General features: G+C 64.2%; 5 protein-coding genes and 2 non-coding genes across 8 annotated transcripts; 4 read left to right on the top strand and 3 right to left on the bottom strand.

Moving 5' to 3' along the window:
- Positions 1-2,245: 2,245 nt before the first annotated feature.
- On the bottom strand, positions 2,246-3,913 carry PROCA1 (protein interacting with cyclin A1). Its single transcript, XM_088529940.1, has 4 exons — positions 3,724-3,913; positions 3,117-3,249; positions 2,901-3,035; positions 2,246-2,826 (listed from the first exon to the last, which is right to left on the bottom strand). Exons 1-4 carry the CDS (start codon positions 3,911-3,913, stop codon positions 2,319-2,321), a joined length of 966 nt encoding a protein of 321 aa, XP_088386066.1. The 3' UTR covers positions 2,246-2,318.
- Positions 3,914-5,541: 1,628 nt separating this feature from the next.
- LOC148593642 (uncharacterized) lies at positions 5,542-6,494 on the top strand. Its single transcript, XM_088529973.1, has 5 exons — positions 5,542-5,675; positions 5,794-5,887; positions 5,959-6,105; positions 6,183-6,278; positions 6,364-6,494. The coding sequence occupies exons 1-5, from the start codon at positions 5,553-5,555 to the stop codon at positions 6,489-6,491; spliced, it is 588 nt and encodes a 195-aa protein (XP_088386099.1). The 5' UTR covers positions 5,542-5,552; the 3' UTR covers positions 6,492-6,494.
- Positions 6,495-6,820: 326 nt separating this feature from the next.
- RAB34 (RAB34, member RAS oncogene family) lies at positions 6,821-8,725 on the bottom strand. The gene is made up of 10 exons (XM_088529972.1): positions 8,669-8,725; positions 8,510-8,601; positions 8,105-8,170; positions 7,867-7,968; positions 7,720-7,784; positions 7,597-7,648; positions 7,419-7,500; positions 7,225-7,315; positions 7,019-7,126; positions 6,821-6,950 (listed from the first exon to the last, which is right to left on the bottom strand). Exons 1-10 carry the CDS (start codon positions 8,720-8,722, stop codon positions 6,883-6,885), a joined length of 780 nt encoding a protein of 259 aa, XP_088386098.1. The 5' UTR covers positions 8,723-8,725; the 3' UTR covers positions 6,821-6,882.
- A 1,017-nt stretch (positions 8,726-9,742) lies between these two features.
- Positions 9,743-12,792, top strand: RPL23A (ribosomal protein L23a). Of its 2 annotated transcripts, XM_088530006.1 has the most exons (5): positions 9,744-9,883; positions 10,253-10,436; positions 10,775-10,951; positions 11,337-11,406; positions 12,725-12,792. In XM_088530006.1, the coding sequence occupies exons 1-5, from the start codon at positions 9,799-9,801 to the stop codon at positions 12,737-12,739; spliced, it is 531 nt and encodes a 176-aa protein (XP_088386132.1). In that variant the 5' UTR covers positions 9,744-9,798; the 3' UTR covers positions 12,740-12,792. The 2 variants fall into 2 exon arrangements, with proteins under 2 accessions (XP_088386133.1, XP_088386132.1); XM_088530007.1 differs by lacking the exon at positions 12,725-12,792 and having other exon boundaries at positions 9,743-9,883; positions 11,247-11,405.
- On the top strand, positions 10,598-10,671 carry LOC148593640 (small nucleolar RNA Z17). The gene has a single exon (XR_015913670.1). It is a non-coding gene; the product is annotated as a small nucleolar RNA Z17 (small nucleolar RNA).
- LOC148593639 (small nucleolar RNA SNORD42) lies at positions 11,195-11,261 on the top strand. Its single transcript, XR_015913664.1, has one exon. It is a non-coding gene; the product is annotated as a small nucleolar RNA SNORD42 (small nucleolar RNA).
- Positions 12,793-16,765: 3,973 nt separating the features above from the next.
- Positions 16,766-18,021, bottom strand: TLCD1 (TLC domain containing 1). Its single transcript, XM_088529971.1, has 4 exons — positions 17,825-18,021; positions 17,651-17,733; positions 17,385-17,467; positions 16,766-17,161 (listed from the first exon to the last, which is right to left on the bottom strand). The coding sequence occupies exons 1-4, from the start codon at positions 18,019-18,021 to the stop codon at positions 16,766-16,768; spliced, it is 759 nt and encodes a 252-aa protein (XP_088386097.1).
- Between the last annotated feature and the right edge of the window lie 604 nt (positions 18,022-18,625).

The following is an 18,625-nucleotide window of genomic DNA, read 5'->3' as shown; positions in this document are numbered from 1 at the left end:
CTGTGCTAACCCCCAGCCATGTTCATAGGGGTCTAGCACGGCAGCTCTGGGGTCTTGCCAGGGAGAAATGCAGCTGTTATACCAAAGGCCTCATCTCTCCTCTGGCTTCTTTTGGAACAATATTTATTTAGGTGTGTTTTTTGTTCTTTGTTCTTTTTTTAACCGGACTGCGAAGCAAAACCCCAGGCACGGGCAGCTTCCCGAGCACGAGACAGAAACACGGGCTAAAAAGCTGCAAGAGCAGCCCCTCGTAGGGCAAAGGGAACGCAAAGCAGCCGAGAGCGCCCGGCATCCTCTTCGTATCTGCTTAACCCTGCCCACTTGTAACCGAGAGGGATGAATAAATAGTGTTTCTACCAAACACTAGTTGGGAGCTTTTCTCTCTGCATCCTGTGCTGCCTGCCTCTCCTTCTAGCAAGGGATTGGCCCTGGAAGCAGAGCGCGGTGCGGAAAATCCATGCTCCTTCTTCCTTTGGTGCTTGGAGTTGCCTTCTGTGTGCTGAAACTTCCACAGAGAAGCTGATTCCTGTTGAGCTGACCCAGAATTATGTTTTGTCGTGCAGCGCCGCGATGCTGGGCGCCTGCTGCAGGCTCCAACCTCCCACTGGCTGGGAGGAGAACTGGGGGCAGCGGGAAGGGGCAGGTAATGCAGATACCTCCTGTTGCCTGTCAGGACCAGCCCGCTGCAGCGCAACTGCTGGTGCCGAGAGCCGTTTCTGAACTGGAAGGTTTCTCCTGCAAATACTTTTCCTCCTTCCCGCTTTGTTCCGGGGGGGGATTTTCTATGGCAGGAGGGTCTTTGTTCCTCCAACTGCCCCTGCTTAGCCCAGCGCAGCTAGGAAGCCAGGAAGAACAGCAGCTCTGGGAGAAAACAAAGGTCTTTTTTGCATGCAAATGCTCCTGGAGAATGGCAGAGACATGGGGGACAAAGCAAAGCTGTTTCCACAGAGCAGCCAGGTCCTGGCTCCTGCCTGTCTCCCAGGGCTGATCCCAGCTGTATTCCTCTCCTGACGGATGGCGGAGCCCCGCGGCTGTTTCAGGCACACTAACCTTATGCTATTTTTTTATTTTATTAAATTCTGTCCGCCGGGAATCTGAGGGGCAGCAGCTCCTTGCAGGGCTCCGTTGCTCCCTCGCCGAGGAGCGAGTTGCGCGTTGCCAGCTCCTTGGGCTGTCCTTGTTTTTAGTTCTCCCGCACCGTCAATAAAACCTCTACTTTTGGGAAGCTGCCCGTGCCCTGCATCTCTGCTTCCTGCACTGACACTTGCGCCGAGGGTGTCCCCATGTCTCTCCTCTGCCCATGCTCGTTCTGTGAGTCCCGTCTGAGCAGCAGCGCTTGCTCCGCGAGGCTGGTCAAGGCCTGGGTGCAAAAGGGGCTGCCCTGGATCCGCTCTTCCCCTTGCGGCCCCGGCCGGGGTTTGGGATGGCTCCGTTGCCCTCCATGGAACTGGGCTGCCCTGCTGGGCACGACGGCAGCCCCAGCGCTTGGCTCCTGCCATCCCGGCTCTCCCCGCTTTGGGCTTTGCAGGAAGATGGTTTGTGGCAGCCGCTGCCTCTGCTTTTGTGCAGGGCCTGGGACTGCCTCTATTGTCCCCTTCAAAGAGCTCCCAGGGCTTGAAGAGCCTCCGGGGAGGGACAAAGCCCCTGGCTGTCCCCTAGCTCAACCCACCCTGTTCAGGAATGGGAATGGAGATCATCGCCCTGTGCCCAGCCCCTGTGCATGCGGTGCCCGTGTCACATCTTGCAGGGACAAGAGGGAGCCGGGCACCTGCGGTGGCCGCGCTGGGGACCGTAGAGGGGATTTGAGCTGAGGCCTGAAGTGCCCCCTTCTCCCAGCCCATGGAAAGGGGAGGTTGGAGAGGAGAGCTGGAATGATGCGGTGCAGGGAGATGCACCCCCGGAGCGGGCACCGCACAACTGGGGTCAGCTAAAACCCAGGGCTCTGTCCCAGCCTGGGGTGAGCAGGGAAGGGGGTGTCCCTGGCCTGGGAAGTGACTCGTCTCCCTCAGCGCCCAGAGCAGGAGTGAGGGGCAGCGCAGAGTTGTTCAAAACCTCCTGCTTTTTGGCCCATTAAACCTTCAAGGGTCCCCCCTGCCTCCCCTGCGCTTTGGCTCTGCTGCTCTGCAGAGCTGAGCCCCAGGCACATGCAGAGACCAGCGTGGACACTCGGACACTCGTCCCACTCCCTTCCTGGCCCTTCCCCTTGCTCCTGCTGCTCCCGGTGCCTCTCGCATCGCACGCCGGCTCCAGCAACCTGCTTTATTACACAGCGAAACACACATAGGGCAAGGGGGCAGCCGTGTCTGCGGCAGCGAATCTCACACGGGTTCCAGCTCCCCTTTGGATTTCAGCCTCTTCTTTCTGTTTCTCTCCTTCCTCCTCCTCTTCCTCCCGGCCGCCGGGGCTGCGGAAGGCAAAGCCGGGGCCGGCTTCTTCCCTAATCCATCTCCGTCCAGGACATCGCTCAGCACAGCATTGGGCGCCTGCTCCTTGCCCCCCAAGTCCAGGCTCGCCGGCTCCGCGGTGCCCCGGTGCGTGGGGGACTCAGCTGCGGAGCGGCTCAGCTGCCCGTTGTCCCAAGGGCCTCTCTTCTTCAGCCCTTTCCCCTTCTTCTTCTTCTTCTCCTTCCCCTTCTGAGCGGGGGCGGCCGGGGGGGTTGGCGGCAGGACGTGGTCCGGCGCGGCCGCGCGATGCTCGGCGGGCGCCGCTCCGGTGCCCGCGACGCCGCGCGGGGTCCCCGCCGCCCTGTCGATGAGCTCGCCGCCGAAGTCGTAGAGCACGGGCTCCCGCGGCACCGCGATGGCCACCGTGTTGTACGCCTTGCACCTGGGGAGGGAGCGGAGCGGCGCGGGCTGAGCCGGGCGCCGCGGCCGAGCCGAGCGCCGGCGCGCGGCACTTACCACACGTAGAGGTAGGGCTCCACGCACTCCTCCTTGTAGGCGAACTCGAAGCAGGGCACGCGCAGCACGTTGAAGAAGGCCTGGCCCACCACCCGCGAGGCCGTGTCGTTGACCTGCCGCAGGCAGGTCCTCAACCTGGGCGGACGAGCGGAGCCGAGGGGTGAGCGGGAGGCGCGGGGGGTCCCCGCCGCACGGGGCGGGCGCGCGGGCGCTCACCTGCGGTCGCAGTCGCAGTGGCTGATCGTGTGCCAGCGCAGGTTGCGGTAGCCGTAGCGGGCGGTGAAGGGGTGGATGACGTGGTGGCAGTGGTCATGGTCCCGGCAGCACCGGTCCGTGTCCCGATGCTCCCCTGCGGCAAAGGCACCGGTGCAGCCAGAGCTGCAGGTGGCACCGAGGGGGGTCCCACATCCAGCTGGGCTGTGCTGGGACTCAGTGAAGGTGGGATTGGGAATAGACTGGGATGGATGCGGGATCAGAGACAGGTTGGGATGGAGCAGGACCACGATGGGGTGAGGAGGGGCAGGACTGCTGCACCAGTACTGTGACGGGGACAGGACCAGGCTGGGGATGAGGCTGGGAGCAGGATGGGGACAGGGGCTGGACCAACAGTGTGATGGGGACAAGATGAGGATGAACAGAGACTGAATCAGCTCTGCAACGGGAACAGGGATGGATAGGGAGCAGCCCAGCAACGCGCTGGGCAGGAAGCTGGGAGCAGGATGGGGGACTCAGCGCGGGGACACGGAGCGGGTGCGCGGGGACCGGCCCGGCCCCGTGCCGGGGAGGAGGCTGCAGCCCGGGGCGCGGGAGCCGCCGCTCTTACCGAGCTGCTCGTAGGAGTCCGCGTTGCTGCCCGCGCCGCACCACAACGTGCCGGGGTAGGTGAGGCCGCGGCGGGCGCGGGGCCGCCCTGGCGGGGCCGCCGCGGGCTCCGGGGCCGCCGCGGGCTCCGGGGCAGCCGCGGGGGCCGCGGCCGCCGCCAGCAGCAGCCAGAGCAGCCGCGGGGGGCACATGGCACCGCGCCGGCCCCGCGCCGCCGCCCGCTTTATCGCCGCCCGCCGGCCCGCCCACGACGGGGCGGCCCGGCCCGGCACTGCCCGGCGCGGCGCGGAGCGGTTCAGCCCAAGCGCAGCCCGGCCCGGCTCCGGGAACAGAGCCGGCTCGGCTCGGCCCGGCTCGGCTCGGTGCTCCCGCAGCGGGGCCGGCCCGGTGCAGCGCGGCCCGGCTCTGCACGGCTCCGTGCAGCGCAGAGCAGCTCTGTATGGCACGGAGCAGCTCCATACGGCACAGAATGGCTCCGTATTGCATGGCTCCACACAGCATGGTCCTTATGGCATGGCATGGCTCTATATGGCATGGAATGGCTCCTTACGGCACGGCTCCATATGGCACAGCACAGCTCCGTATGGCACAGCCCACCTATGACAGAGCTGGCACCACTGGGCCCAGCCTGCCCTTGATGGGTCCAGTTCAGCATGACAGTGACATGGAGCAGAGGCAAGAGCACAGGATGGTGGCAGGGACCTGGGACAGTGGCAGGGATGTGGGACAGCAGCAGGGGCATGGTGTGGCAGCAGAGTCACAGGATGATGGCCAGGGCATAGGGCAGGGACATGGGGCAGTGAGAGGGACATGGGGCAAAGTCAAGGACATGGGACAGCAGCAGGGGCATGGTATGGTAGCAAAGTCACGGGATAGTGGCAAGGACACAGGGCAGTGTCAGGGATGGTGGCCCGGCCACAAGGCAATGGCAGGGATATGGGACAGTGGCATGGACATGGGATGATGGCAGGACACGGGCCAGTCCCATGGGTGTTGTCGCAGGTCTGGGACAGCAGCACAGTCCCAGCGGGGCCGGGCGGCAGGGAAAGGGTTCAGCTCCCTCCAGCCCCGCATAACCGCTGGTTACCCGTCCCCTCCTTGGCAGGTGTCCGGGGACAGAGCCCTGTTGCTGTGGCACCGGCAGTGGGGTGACGTGCGGGGGCCCATAACGTGCCAGCCCTGCCACCGCGTCAGCCCCCAGCCCCTTGGCACATCGCCCTGGGCACGAGGCCTCCTGGGCCGTGCTCTGTGCCCGGCGGTTCGATGCCACGTCCCTGCCTTGAGGGTGCTCCTGCCACCCCTGGGACAGCGGCAACCAGCGTGGGAGCTGGTGCTCAGTGCCCCTGCGGGGTGGCACGGTCCCTTAAGCACATTAGCCAGGGCTGGCAGTCCCCCCAGCTTCCCTATTTGCTGGCTCTGTGCGCCCCCTTTCCCAGGAACCTGTTTGCAATTCAGAGCAGTGCCCGGCATGGCAGGAGGCAGCGACGGCACCGTGATGCCCGGCCACCAAACGCCCCGGTGAGGCTGGCAGTGGCCTCAAGACACCTGCACCTTGCAGACCCCCAACCCCATGTGCCCAGCACACAGGGGTGCAGACACCCCGTTTCTAGCAGGAAGCGCGGCCACGACGTCCCTGTCCCCATGTGCTGGGCGGGCACCCAGGGCGCTGGCAGGGACCCAGCGCCGCGGGCGCTGCCCCCGCTCAGCTGTCGCTGTCCGTGACGCCGCCTGCGACGTCCCCGCACGGCTCTGCCCGCCGCCGGACCCGGGGACGGAGCCGGCCGGGGCTCGGCAGGGCCGCGGCGCTTGCAGCGCCTCCGCTCCGCGCGCATGGACCTGCGCCACGTCCCCGGCGCCCGCGAGAGGGGCTGGTACTTGGCCCTCATGGCGCCCAACGTCAAGGGGCCCAACTACGCCTGGCTCGACCCGTCCCGGCTCTACTGCCACCCGCAAGTACCTGCGCGCGGGGCGGGTGGGTGGCACGGGGTGGCTCCGGGTGCTGCCTGTCCCACGGGGTGCCCGGCAGTGCCAACACCGACCCGGCGCACCCAGCACCTCCGCTCTCCCGCAGGGCCTGCAGGACTGCGTGGCCGACCTGCTGCAGCCCTTCCGTGGGGACACCATCGACCTGGTGGCTGGCATCGACGCCATGGGCTTCATCCTCGGTGAGCGCGGGGGCTCCCGCGGCGGCGTCCCCGTTCCTGGGGACGTCGCTCACGGCTGTCCCGGGGCCCAGGCGCCGCGGCGGCCGCTGTGCTGCAGAAGGGCTTCCTGGCCATCCGCAAAGCCGGGCACCTCTGCGTGGAGACGCTGGCCCAGCCCTACAGCGACTACTCGGGGCGCCAGAAGCTCATGGAGATCCGCACCGACGTGGTGGCCCCAGGTGAGCCCCGGCGCGGGGTCCAGAGCGGGGCCCGGTGCCGGATCCCGGCATCTCGGCATCCCTGTGTCCCCGGCCAGGCCTCCGCGTGCTCCTCGTGGACCAGTGGGTGGAAACGGGCGGCACCATGCGAGCGGCCATCGAGCTGGTGGAGCGGCTGGGGGGAGTTGTGGCAGGTAGGCGGGACGGCGCGCGAGGGCACCGGGACCCCCCGCGCCACCGGGGCCACCGCTGAGCCCCGCGGCCGCCCCGTCCCCGCAGGCGTCGCCGCCATCTGCATCGAGGACAGCGAGGGCGGGCGCTGGCTCCGCGAGCGCTACAAGTGCGCGCACTGCGTCCCCCCGCGCCTGCAGCCCCGCTTCGACCGCCACCAGCTCGACAGGCCCTGAGCGCCCGCGCGCGCGGGGCAACCCGCTGCGACGACGGACCAGGGAGCAACAGCATGCCTCGCTTTTGGCTTTGGTTTTGTTTAAAAAGTGTAAAAAAAAAATTTATTATGAAAAATCGCAGCTAACGGCGCGTGGCGTTGCATAGCTAAGGAAGCCGCGCGGCACCGCGGCGGCGTCTGCGCCCGCCCCGGGCTCCGGAGAGGGCCCAGCCGGAGGCAGGAGGCACCTCGGGATCATCACCCGGTGCCCCCGGCTTGCCCGGAGCCAGCGGAGGAGCCGCAGGGCCGGGACAGCGAGGCGGGAGCGCGGGCGCGATGTCCCCTTAGGGTGGCTGGCAGTGCGGGTGGCACCGCGGCTCTTTGGTCTCGGTTTGGGCGCCAGGGGCGGCTCCTCACTGGCAGCACTTGGGCTTCTTGCGCGGCGCCGTCAGGTACAGGTCGCTCTCGGGGCCGCTGAGCCCTGGCAGGGCAGGGCCGGGTCGGCGGGGGCGGCCGGGATGCCACCCCCTCCCCGTTGGCGATACTCACGCACGGTGTCGGCGATCCTGCGCGCGCCGCTGCGCTCCAGCTCGGCCAGCACGCTGCTCTCGAAGGTCAGCGCCGCCACGCGGAAGAAGAAGTCCCGCACGTTCTCCCCTGTCCCCAGGACGGGTCACGCGAGCGTCCTCGTCCCCCCTCTCCGCTCGGCCCCATCCCGGTCCCCGCTGCCACCCCGCTCGGCCCAGGGGACCCACCGGTGAGGGAGGAGACGGCCCAATATTCCGCCTGCATCTCCTGGGCCACCTTGAGCGCGTCCTTCTCCATGAGGCTGTACTGCGCTGGCGTCTGCGGAGGGGACAGCACGGGTGGGAGGGCACGGGGGACGCTGGTGACACCAGCCTTGTCACAGGGAGGGCACTGGTGTGGTCCCCCAGGTGGACGCACTCACACTCAGGTCCTTCTTGGAGCCCACCAAGAAGAGGATGACGTTGGACGGGTCGTTCTCCTTGAGGGCATCTGCCAGCCACTGCCTGCAAGGGCCACCGTCACCGCCGGTGTCACTGCCGGTGTCACCGCCGGCGTCCCTGGGCTACCGCCTCGCTCAGACCTGCTCGCCCTAGTCCTACCGTGTGTGGTCCAGGGAGGCCACATCGTTGAGGTCGAACACGATGACGATGGCTGGGGGAGAAGGAAAGGTGAGACGGGGCCGGTGGGGACACAATGGGGACACAGTAGGGACTGCGCCTCACCTTGGGCACCCCGGTAGTAGGTGGAGGCGATGCACTTGAAGCGCTCCTGGCCGGCCGTGTCCCATCTGGGGATGGAGGGCGGTCACAGGGGGACATGGAGAGGGACATGGTTGGGGACGTGATGGGGGTCCTGGCCAGGATACTCACAGCTGCAGGCTGAAGGGGACACCCAGCACCTCGAAACGCTCCATTTCAAAGTCCACCCCGATGGTGGCCTTGTAGTTCTTGTCAAAGGTGTCCTTGCAGAAGCTGGGGACAGCAGGGGCAGGAATCAGCCCCTGCCAGGCCCTGGGGACGCTCGGCCACACACCAGGGGACGGCCGGCGTCAACCGCAGCCCCGGCGGCCACCGAGGGGCCGGGCAGGGGCCGTCCCCATCACGGTACCGGTTGATGAGGCAGGTCTTCCCCACGGAGAGGTCTCCCACCACGATGATCTTGGAGATCTTGAACCTGCGGGGCCGAGGGGAGGGCGGCCGCTCAGCGACACCCGCAGGCAGCCCCCCGTTGCCGGGCTGGCGAATTCGGGAGGCTCCCGAGGATGGGGAGGGAGCTGGGGGCACCTCAGGCTCCCGCACCCACCCCCCGCAGCGAGCCCGGCGGCGCCGCGCGCTCCATGTGGGCCGTCCCCATCCCGGGATTTTCCTCGGGAACGGGCCGGGCAAGGAGGCGCGCGGAGGCCGCGGCTTCCCGCAGAGCCGCGGCGCCATCCGGACCCCCGCCGTGTTCCCGCCTTCCCACCGCATTCCTGCGCCGTGACGCGGCCGCGGGCCCCGGAGCACCGGCGCTCACCCCACGGTGCCGGTCCGCTGCTCCTGGCAGGCGCTGGCCACGCCGGGGTGGAACGCGGGGCGGCCGTGCAGGGCGGCCTCCTTGCGGAAGCACTGCGGGGGGCGGCCGTGAGGGCGCCGTCCCCGCGTCCCCCGTGTCCCCCGTGTCCCCCATGCTCACCTGGGGCAGCTCGGCCACCACCCTGTCCCTGCGCACCGGGGCCAGCACGTTCATCGCGTGCGGGGACGGGACGAGGCCGCGGCGGGTGCTGGGGGCGGAGGGGGATCTTTGGCTCTGCAGTCCATCTGTCCCCAGGTCCCCGCGCGCAGCTGCCCATCTGTCCCCACATCCCTGGCAAGACTGCCCCTGCCACCCAGAATATGGCCGGGCCATCCCGTGTCCCCATGTCCCTGAGAGTGGCTGGTCCCATGTCCCAGGATTTGGCTGTCTCAGTGTCCCAACTGTTCCCATGTGCTGTGCCCACAGTCCGGGTCTGTCCGCCTGTCCCCATGCGGCTGTCCCCTCGGGGTACGGCTGTTCCCATGTCCCACCCTCCACCACATCCCCACGCCCGGGTACACACATGCCACGTCCCCATGCACGGCTGTCCCTGCACCCTGCGTCCCCATGTCCCACGTTAGTCCCCATGTCCATCTGTCCCCACACCCCCACAAATGACTATCCCCATGCTCTGTGCCCGTGTGCCCCCACATCCCCGTGTCTATCTGTCCTCATGTCCCCCTGTCCCCACGCGTGGCTGTCCCAGCTCTGCCCATCCCTGTGTCCGTCTGTCCCCACATTCCTGCACATGTCTCTCCCCCCGCCCCGTGTCCCCCCAACCCCGTGTCCCCGTGCCCGTCCCCGCGGCTCCTCCCGCGCCGCGTTTCCCGCCGCCCCCTCCCCCGGGGGAGCCCCGTTACCGGGCGCCTCCCGGCTGCGCAGCGGCGCTCGGCGCTGCCCACCCAGCCCCGCTGCCGGGCTGGCCCCGCCCCGGGGGCGGCAGGGGAGGGCTCGGCCCGCCCGGTGCTCGGGGCCGGGCCCGGGGGCGCTGCCTGCGGGAGGGGGCCCGGGACCCCCGCACGGTCACCGCCCGCCCACCCCCCCCCCGCCATGGCGGCGGGGGCGGTGCGGGACTACAACCCCCATGATGCCCCGCGGCGGGGGGGCGTCACGGCGCCTGCGCGTGGCGAGAGGGTAGGGAGGGGAGCGGCGCCGCGAGGTTTGGAGGGGAGAGTCTCGCGAGATTTGGCGCTATAAGCCCGTGCGGCGCGGCGCGGGCAGCCCCTTTCGGCTCCCGCCGCCTGGCCAAGATGGCGCCCAAGGCGAAGAAGGAGGGTGAGAGCGGGCGGCCCACAGGGCCGCGGGCCCGGCGAGCGCCTGAGGCGGCTGCTGCGGGTACGGCCACTGCGCGGAGCGCCGGGCGGAGCGGGGGCGGCGCGGCGGGGGCTGGCGGTGGCGCTGGGCCGCGGGCACGTGGTGGTGGTGACGGGGAGGGGAGGCGGGAGGTCCGGGCCTGGAGGCTGTGGAGGCCTCGGTGTGTGCGGGTTCGGGGGAAGCGGGGGTTGGGGAGCGCTGTGTGGGATGGAGGAGAGGGCCGGGGATGTGTCGCCTTGTGGGGGAGGCCCTTGTTGGTTGTGGGGGCGGCCTGATCCCCTGGGAGAGGGGTCTGGGAGAGGCGCCGTCTACGCTGCCGTGTGGCGGCGGGAGGCAGCGTTCTCCCGCGAGCACCCCCTGGTCCTGCTCGTACTCACCGAGTTTCCGCAGCAGCCGCGCCTCCAAAGGCAGAGGCGAAGGCTAAGGCGCTGAAGGCCAAGAAGGCCGTCCTGAAGGGAGTCCACAGCCACAAGAAGAAGAAGATCCGCACATCGCCCACCTTCCGGAGACCCAAGACCCTGCGCCTGCGGCGGCAGCCCAAGTACCCCCGGAAGAGCGCCCCAAGGAGGAACAAGTACGTGTGGGGTGTTGGGCCCTGCTGTAGGGTCTATGAGATAGAGCAGCCCCATGCACAAGGTGCCCTTGGGGGAGGTTGTGTCCCTCCAAAGGTCCCTGCTAACAGAGGACATTTTTAGTGGGCTGCCCTGGGGGCTGAGCTTTACACGCGGTTGTTGGGGTGCAGGTGATGTTTACATGCGACCAAAGCCTGAGAGCTTGTGATTAGAACTTTTTTTGGCAACTGATGCACCCCCAACTTTCTTTAAATGGTATCTGCAGTGTTTGAAAGCCCTTCGAGTGTGGTGGCAGCAGCTTCTGCTGGCCTTGTGTAACCAAAGGGTCTCTCTTTGGCAGGCTTGACCATTATGCCATTATCAAGTTCCCTTTGACCACAGAATCAGCAATGAAGAAGATAGAGGACAACAACACTTTAGTTTTCATCGTTGATGTCAAGGCCAACAAGCATCAGATCAAACAGGCTGTCAAGAAGTTGTATGATATCGATGTGGCCAAGGTCAACACATTGATTAGGTAAGAGAGGGAGAGGAGGGTATGGATGTGTTGGGTGCCCAGAGTGGCTTTTAGCAGAAAAAACAAAGACAAGCAAGTTTCAGCAGTGCTCTAAGGAAGGCTGGGGTTAAGCACTGTAGTGTTTGTAGTGTTACACTTTTGATAAATGCAATTTCTGTCTCAGATGTGCTTAAATGGGAGTGCAAAATGGTAGCAGACCGGAGGGTTGCCTTCCTTGGGGATCTTTCTGGCACCAAGGGTGCTGTGCAGATGATGTGAACTTTTTTTTCCACTGACTAAAGTGATGTTTCCAAAGGAACCACTGATGCACACTGCAGGAGCAGGCACGTGGGGTGGGTAGGGGAAGCTGCATGTCCCTGTGCTCACATCTCTCATTGCCCTGCAGGCCTGACGGGGAGAAGAAGGCCTATGTGCGCCTGGCTCCTGACTATGATGCTCTGGATGTAGCAAACAAGGTGAGAAATTCTTGAAACTTTGTCAGCTCCTATTTGCTGTCTTGTATTTTCTGCACCAGGCTGCTGCTCTTGGTGTTCACATGAGACGCTTGTGGTGTGCACACCAGCACCTCTGTGGAGTGTCACAGAATCATGGAATCATAGAATGCCCAAGGTTGGAAGGGACCTCCAGAGGTCATCCAGTCCAACCCCCTGCACACGCAGGGTCACCTAGAGCACGTGGCACAGGACTGCGTCCAAGCGGGTTTGGAAGATCTCCAGAGAAGGAGACTCCACAACCTCTCTGAGCAGCCCGTTCCAGTGCTCTGTCACCCTCACTGTTAAGAAATTTTTCCTTAAGTTCTTGTGGAACTTATGATGCTTCAGTTTCTGGCCGTTTCCTCTGGTTCTGCTAGCACCATCCTCCTCACTCCCTCCCTTGAGGTACTTCTAGACACTGCTCAGGTCCCCTCTCAGCCTTCTCTTCTCCAGGCTGAACAGGCCCAGCTCCCTCAGTCTCTCCTCACAGGGCAGATGTTCCAGGCCCCTGATCATCCTTGTGGCCCTGCGCTGGACTCTCTCCAGCAGCTCCACATCCCTCTTGTCCTGTGGAGCCCAGAACTGGACATAATACTGCAGATGTGGCCTCACCAGGGCTGAGTAGAGGGGCAGGATCCCCTCCCTCGACCTGCTGGACACGCTCTTCTTAACGCACCCCAGGATCCCATTGGCGTTCTTGACCACAAGGAGGCCAGTGGGATCCTGGGCTGTGTTAAGAACGGGGTGATATCCATGCTGTTCAGCTGGATCCAGCAGTGTTCATGAGCATTTTGAAAAGTTTTGAAGTCCCTGACAGGATAGATGCTGTTCTGTAGCTCGGGCTGTGCTCTGAGACTTGAGAGCTGTAAAATATTGCAGGGTAAATGATACGAAAGTTCCTCCAAGCAGCCTCCGAGTCCAAGCAGTGCTTTTCCTACCAGTGTCCATGGCCAGTGCAGCCCATCTGAGTGACATCGGTGGCTACTGTACGAAGAGGAGACGCTTTCCTTGTGCTTTCTGCCCTGCTGGCTGGGGTGAAGGAGCATTTCTGTCCTAGTGGTAGTACAGGTATTGGAGACAGGGAGCACAATTACCTGAATCAACACAAGGGGTCACAGTGGAGTAAGTGTAGGATGGGGCTGTGCTAGAAGTGAGGCACTTGAGCAAGTCTGGGAGGAGCGAGACTGTCCTTAGGGGACAAGGAGAGATCACTGTAGTTGTGGCAGCAATGAGTGTGGTGGAGGGTTCTGCCTTTCTGCTGCCGTAGCATCTGTTTTAACGTTTTCTTCCTTTTTTCTAGATTGGAATCATCTAAAATGCTTCTGCCGAGGACTGTACAGATGGGATAATAAATCCTGTTAAACTACCGAGGGGCTCCTGTGTTTTATGACCACACAGCCCACGCGAAAGAGCAGCTGGAGCCTGGGGGCTGTGTATCCGTAAGCCGAGCTCCCCTCGTGCTGCAGCCTGGTGCTGGGCTGGCAGGAATGTGGCATTACCTGTGCTGAGTGCTGCCCCATGTCTGGTTTCTCGTGGCTGCGGGGCTCTTGGATCACTGACCTGTTTTTTGTGCTGCGGATAAACTCAAATGAGGTGACACTGCCCTGAATCTCAAGTACGCTGTTTAGCAGAGACGTGTGGTAATGTCTCCTTGCACTCTGTAATTGGCATGTGCTTGCAATCACTGTTCTAAGTGTCCCACATAGCTTCCTTACTGTATCACTCTGGAGCTTTCCACAAGTGTCCCAGTATCAGGAGGTAGGTATTGATCACAGCAGATGTGTTTCTGGCTCAGGTCTGGCACCAGCTGCATATTCCACCATTTTCCTAGTTTTTATCAATTTCACATAGGCTGCAGACTTCACAAACCCCTCAAACTAGTGGCTGTTCTGCTGTTTTTATTGTATTTTCTGGCATCATCCCTTGTCCCCTTCACTGCAGCCTGGTTTCCCTGACACTGTTCCTGTTATGTTGCCCATGACCTCACTGAGTTCATGGTCCTGATCAAAGCAGTTTCCGAACTACTGTTGCTGCCTCTGCAGTCTTTTGCTTCCTCAGATTTTCTGAGTGTTTAGAGAGTCCTAAGAATGTGGAGCACTCAAGAAGCAGGAAATAGCAATAAAACATTTAGGTATTTAGATAAGCAGTTAGGGTTGCTTAGTCTTTAAGTACGTAGTTACACTAAGAGATGGCGAAAGTTGGTGACCAAATATTGATCAGGGTAAAGGAGCTCTTAGCTAGTGGGATATTGTGTTCCTGTCCTAGCTTCTTGCAGAGGGTATTTGAGACCTGAGCATGAGCACCATGGAATAATGTTTTGCATGTGAAAAGGGTGGCAGTGAGCTGGAAGGGGGGCCTGATCTGCTTGCAGGACCTGGGGAAGGTTCTGTTTTGGGTGACCAAGAGCCGCTTGGGTCATACTGGGGCTTGGCCCTCACCAGAGTCTGCTGTGGAAGAGCTCCAGGTTCTGAGATCTGCAAGGTGAGACACAAACTGCCTTCGATCGCGGGTGGTTTCTGTGGCAGCGCAGGGATGTTTTGTGGAGCTGTCATACATGTGCTCCACTGCTGTGACACAGGGCAGCTGGCATCGTGCCCTGTCCCTGTCTGGGACAAAGGCTGTCCTGAAGTGCTCCTGGTTGTGTGGACGGACCCTGGCTGCCCTCGTGTGCTTCTTGAAGCCACCCTGAAGTTCTTCCTGGGTATAGAGCGGTGGGGAGAGCCCTGTGCTTGCTGCCCGCTGCTCCTGCAGGGTGTTGGGCTGTGCATGCGCAAAAGGAGCAAAGCAGGAAACATTCCTTGTTGGAGCAATGGATATGGAAGAGAACAAACGCCTGGAGGGGGGATGGCTGTGTCCCCAGCAGCTGGCTGCTTCCTCTCCCATCCATGGGTGCTGTGCAGAGATGTCTCTTTCGTCCTGGGTGCAGGATAAAAACATGCGAGAAAGCTCTGGGCCTTCAGCCTTCCCAAGCCTGCGCCAGGGGCTTGGAGCTCCTTGAGAGCAGAGGTTGTTGACAAGGTGTTTGGAGAAAGATAAGGCTGAAAAGAGGGATAAGAGCTGCTGCCTTCCCTGCCAGTGATACAGCTCTACTGCTGGGAGTGCAGCGGCGCGAAGCCCTGGGACAGATCTGCTCTCTCTGGGCTGTATCCAGTGTTTGTGGTAGTCTGAGCGCTCCGATTTTCAACCAGGATATGGGCACCTACCCAGGCTTTGGCCTACTGGGTGTGCTGAGCACTGAGGAAGGGGAGAAGCAGCAGCAGGGGCTCTGCAAGGAATGCCTGGGGCTGCCCCCATGCCCTTTGCTCCGCAGAGTTGTGCTTTCCCCCAGGAAGATGTGGGCCCTGTCACCCAAATAGCTGAGAGCTGCTGCTGGGGGGCTCTGGGCCACACTGAGAGCAGGCAGGAGCTGTGGCCCTCCTGGCACTGCAGAGGCTGAGCCAGGAAGGGTTTTCACATCAGCATGACTTGCAATCTGCCCTGACCCTGCCTCAACTTAGCCCAGCGGCTGCTGCTGCCGCCTGGCACCCGGCGCGCAGCTTCCCAGCGCTCGCTCTTGCGCTGGGGCTGGCAGCCAGCCCGCCCCATAGCTGCCCCAGCCCGGCCGGCGCGGCGCTCCGAGATGCCATGGCTGGGAGCCAGGAGGGGAGCCGGGCTCCCTGTTCTGGGAAGCTTCATCACACCAAGGTCTTCTGGGTGCTGCCGACCCCTCAGCTGGTCGCTCCAACTCTCAGGGCACATCCATGTCCACTGCGTACTAGGAAAGACAAGGAGAAGGGTGCAGAAATTGGGGTGAGGGAAAACTAGGAACTCAGCTTGACTGTGGGGTGTTTGCAGGTGGATTTCATGTTTAGGAGGGTTAAACTGCATCCGCTGAGGTGAGGGGTAGCTGTTGCGATGTGCTGCTAGCGCAAGGCTCCCTGCAGCTCAGCGCGGCGGCTGCGAGGAGCTGCTGGCCGTGGGTTTGCTCAGCCCCGCGCTTGGGCGGGTGAGGCAGCTGCTTTGAAGCCTCCGTAGATTCCTGCCCACGCAGCGTCCTGGGTATCGTGTCCCTGCTCTGACTGCCAGGCTGTCCCCAGCCCCTGTGCTGGCCTAGGAATCCTCAGCACGTGCTGGGGAGTCCTGGGGAGCATCGCTGGCCATGGGGCTCCCAGCGCTCCGTGGATGGGGAGGTTGCTCCCCTTCCATCCTCGGCTGTGCTACCATTGCCAGCTCGCTTCAAACAGCTCCGCTGGCAGCGGCATCCATGGGGTTGATCCTGCCCTGCAGCGGGGGCCGGGCGGCTGTCTCTCTAAGCCAGGCTGCTCATGCTAGTCCGGAGGGATCCCGGAGCTGTCACGTCAGCAGGATTTGTCTTCCCAGCGCTGTGGAGCTCCATGGGATCGGCCAGGCCGGCTCAGCCCCGCTGCTGCTGCAGGGGGGCCAGGTCCCCTGTCCCCCTGCTGCCCTCAGGCCTGGGGAGGCAGCCGGCTCCTGCTCCTGCAGGAGGGCGTCCCGCAGGACGGGCGCTGTGCTGTGCTGAGGAAGGTGGCTCCAGGGGGACGTGAACGTGCAGCCGTCTTGCAGGAAGAGCCCGCGGCCTCACACGGCCTTCCCATGCCAGCTCCACTTCACGTGGCTGCGGGGTGAGTCACGCAGCCCAGGCGGGCAGGCAGGTCGGGGACTGCAGCGGGCCTCGGCATCGCGCCTGCCTCCCTTCTCCCTCTGCCTGCTTGGCCTCGAGAGCTCAGGGATTTCTGGAAGAGTGAGGAAGAACAGGGGGATCCCTCCGCAGAAGGGGCTGGTGCCTCCCTCACGGGTGTCTCGATGGATGCAAGGAGCAGAAATGTGCCCTCTCCTTCCCCATGGGAACGGCAACGCGTCCCTTCCCATGTCCCAGTTCCTCCCCATCCTCCCCATGCACTTTCCGCCTCGGCTCTGCGCTGGGAAGGCGGCTGCGCACTCTGCCCCACAGAAAGGCCAGCCCAGACGTGCTGCGGCAGCAGTGAACAGACTCATTTAATGCACGTAACGCCCAACAACAACGTAGGAGGGACTCGGCCCTTCCCTCGCAACTCTCACAGCCGTTGGCTGCAAAAGGCAGCCGCTCCCGGCCCTCAAGCGCCCTGCGCGGGAGTCGGCCCTGGCTCCGTCTCATCCGTTCGGCCCCTGGCTTTGGCGGTGGCCCCGTGGCTTTGCAAAGCCGGGGGGGTGGCCCAGGAGGGTAGCGAGTGCTTGGAGGCGGCAGAGCGGGTGAAGGCAGCGCCCATGGCCGAGGAGCGAGCCCTAAGGCACATCAGAGCAGGTAAAGAAGGCCGGAGGCCTCCCGGAGCCGGAGCCGGGCTCCCGCCCCAGCACACGCGTCTCAGTCTATCAGGAACTTCTCCCCGTCCACGTCTCTCCCCGCAGAGGCCTTGTGCAAGGAGGGGAAGAAGTCGGAGCGCAGGAGGCGGGAGAAGTACATGAGGATCATGGCGTCAAGCAGCAAGAGGTTGGCCATGAGGAAGGCACCCTGGCCCTGCACCTCCACGTGGCGTAGGAAGTACCAGGTGAGGTAGGCCTGGGGCGCGAGGCGGAAGGCGAAGTACATCACCAGGTTGACGTACTTGTTCACCTCGTAGAGCGCCGGCGAAGGCACGTTGCTCATCTTCAGCAGCATGCGCACCGTGAGGAAGATGTTGCTCACCTCCACCAGCAGCAGCAGCATCGCCGCCACCAGGAAGCGGCCCGTGATGATGAGCGAGACGAAGGCAGAGATGGCCTGGCGGGCAGCGCGGCAAGGTGAGCCCCCGCCTTGCCCGGGTGCTGTGACACCTCCAAGGTCTTGGCCACCAGCGTGTCCCCAGGGGCATCCCCCCCCACCAGGAGATCCTCATGGCTCCCCAGGGCTCCTCCCCAGTGGCACCATTGCCTACTTGGCACCAGGGTGAAGGAGGGCAGGGCTCTGGGCCCGCGTGGGGTGTGCGCGGCACGGGGGTCCTTACCATGGCGTGGTGCACCAGGTACTCCCAGGAGGAGCGCGCCTGCTGGTTCATGATGATGTCCAAGCTGTCGTGGATGAAGTAGCCTGCGGGACGGGGCAGAGTGCCGCGAGGGGCCCGGCTCGGGCGCTGCTGGGGATGGCGCTCGCTGCCAGCAGCGAGGCGGGCAGGGTGGCGCGACCGGGATCCCCGTGGCGTGACGGGGACGCCCTTCCCACGCGGCGCCGCCGCGGTGCGGGGCACAGCGCGGGGGGCGAGCACCCCCTTACCTGAGGAGAAGCAGACGAGCAGGTGCCCCGAGATGCAGTATCCGTCCTGGATGTCCCCGAGCAGCTCCGAGGAGTTCCAGAGGCTGCGGGCAGGGATGGCGGGGGGTGAGCGCAGGGGGGAACAGGCGGCCCCGCTCCCGGGGGTCCTCCCGGGGGGCGGCCCCCCTTGGCTACCTGAACAGCGCCCAGAGCCCGGCGAGCACCGAGTGCACGAAGGAGACGAGCAGGTTCCCCCAGCGCCACGCGCGGCCCGGGCGGCTCCGCACGGCCGCGGGCCGCGGCAGCCCCCGCGCCGCCCGCCGCAGCGCCCCGAACAGGGCCACGCTGCCGCCCACGAGCGCCGCGGAGGGCGCCCGCCAGCCCGGGCCCATGGCGGAGCGCGCGGCGGAGCGCGCGGCGCGGGACGGAGCGGGGCGGCCCCCGCGGGGCGGAGCGCGGCCCGGCGCCGCCGCCCCGCCTCTCTGCGCCTGTGCACATATACACACACGCGCATCTATATGTATATTTATATATAGATGTGCTTTGTGGAAGCGTGTGCGGGGCGCTGCGCCTACGTGCAGCGCGGCGCTGCGTGCATGGAGTGCTGCATGCGTGTGCGGTGCTGGGTGTGCGCGGCTGCTGTGGGGTGAATGCAGCGTTGCATGGGGTAAAGGGCTTTGCGTGAGCGTGTGCGTGTGCAGAGCGTTGCTCTGCTGGGGACAGCAGCATGCGCTCTGTGCTGGGCTGTGCAGGAGTGGGGACGGAGGGCTGGGGGTTGTGTGAGTGTGCGGAGTGTATGGGTGTTGTGCACGCGTGTGCTGGGTGTTACACATGTCCTGGATTTTGCACACATAGCTGGGCATTGCACACGTGTGCTGGGTGTTGCACACGCGTGTTCTGGGTGTTGCACACTCAATGTGCTGGGTGTTGCACACACAGCTGGGTATTGCACACACATGTCCTGGATGTTGCACACATAGCTGGGTGTTGCACACG

The sequence above is a fragment of the Tinamus guttatus genome, unplaced genomic scaffold (genome assembly GCF_059628265.1).
Source record: "Tinamus guttatus ecotype Peru unplaced genomic scaffold, ASM5962826v1 Tinamus_guttatus_pri_ptg000356l, whole genome shotgun sequence".
Classification (NCBI taxonomy): Eukaryota; Metazoa; Chordata; class Aves; order Tinamiformes; family Tinamidae; genus Tinamus; species Tinamus guttatus.
This window is presented reverse-complemented; position numbering and strand designations above follow the sequence as displayed.

Coding starts and splice junctions, on each gene's coding strand:
- TLCD1 (XM_088529971.1), bottom strand. CDS start 18,021: ATGGGCCCGGGCTGGCGGGCGCCCTCCGCGGCGCTCGTGGGCGGCAGC. Junction 17,734..17,824: donor GGGCTCTGGGCGCTGTTCAG/GTAGCCAAGGGG, acceptor CCCTGCCCGCAG/CCTCTGGAACTCCTCGGAGC. Junction 17,468..17,650: donor GCTCGTCTGCTTCTCCTCAG/GTAAGGGGGTGC, acceptor CCCGTCCCGCAG/GCTACTTCATCCACGACAGC.
- RAB34 (XM_088529972.1), bottom strand. CDS start 8,722: ATGAACGTGCTGGCCCCGGTGCGCAGGGACAGGGTGGTGGCCGAGCTG. Junction 8,171..8,509: donor CAGCGGACCGGCACCGTGGG/GTGAGCGCCGGT, acceptor TCGGCCCCGCAG/GTTCAAGATCTCCAAGATCA. Junction 7,649..7,719: donor CTACTACCGGGGTGCCCAAG/GTGAGGCGCAGT, acceptor CTTCTCCCCCAG/CCATCGTCATCGTGTTCGAC.
- PROCA1 (XM_088529940.1), bottom strand. CDS start 3,913: ATGTGCCCCCCGCGGCTGCTCTGGCTGCTGCTGGCGGCGGCCGCGGCC. Junction 3,036..3,116: donor CACTGCGACTGCGACCGCAG/GTGAGCGCCCGC, acceptor TCGTCCGCCCAG/GTTGAGGACCTGCCTGCGGC. Junction 2,827..2,900: donor GAGCCCTACCTCTACGTGTG/GTAAGTGCCGCG, acceptor CTCCCTCCCCAG/GTGCAAGGCGTACAACACGG.
- RPL23A (XM_088530006.1), top strand. CDS start 9,799: ATGGCGCCCAAGGCGAAGAAGGAGGGTGAGAGCGGGCGGCCCACAGGG. Junction 10,437..10,774: donor AGCGCCCCAAGGAGGAACAA/GTACGTGTGGGG, acceptor TCTCTTTGGCAG/GCTTGACCATTATGCCATTA. Junction 10,952..11,336: donor AAGGTCAACACATTGATTAG/GTAAGAGAGGGA, acceptor ATTGCCCTGCAG/GCCTGACGGGGAGAAGAAGG.
- LOC148593642 (XM_088529973.1), top strand. CDS start 5,553: ATGGACCTGCGCCACGTCCCCGGCGCCCGCGAGAGGGGCTGGTACTTG. Junction 5,676..5,793: donor GGCTCTACTGCCACCCGCAA/GTACCTGCGCGC, acceptor GCTCTCCCGCAG/GGCCTGCAGGACTGCGTGGC. Junction 5,888..5,958: donor CGCCATGGGCTTCATCCTCG/GTGAGCGCGGGG, acceptor CCCGGGGCCCAG/GCGCCGCGGCGGCCGCTGTG.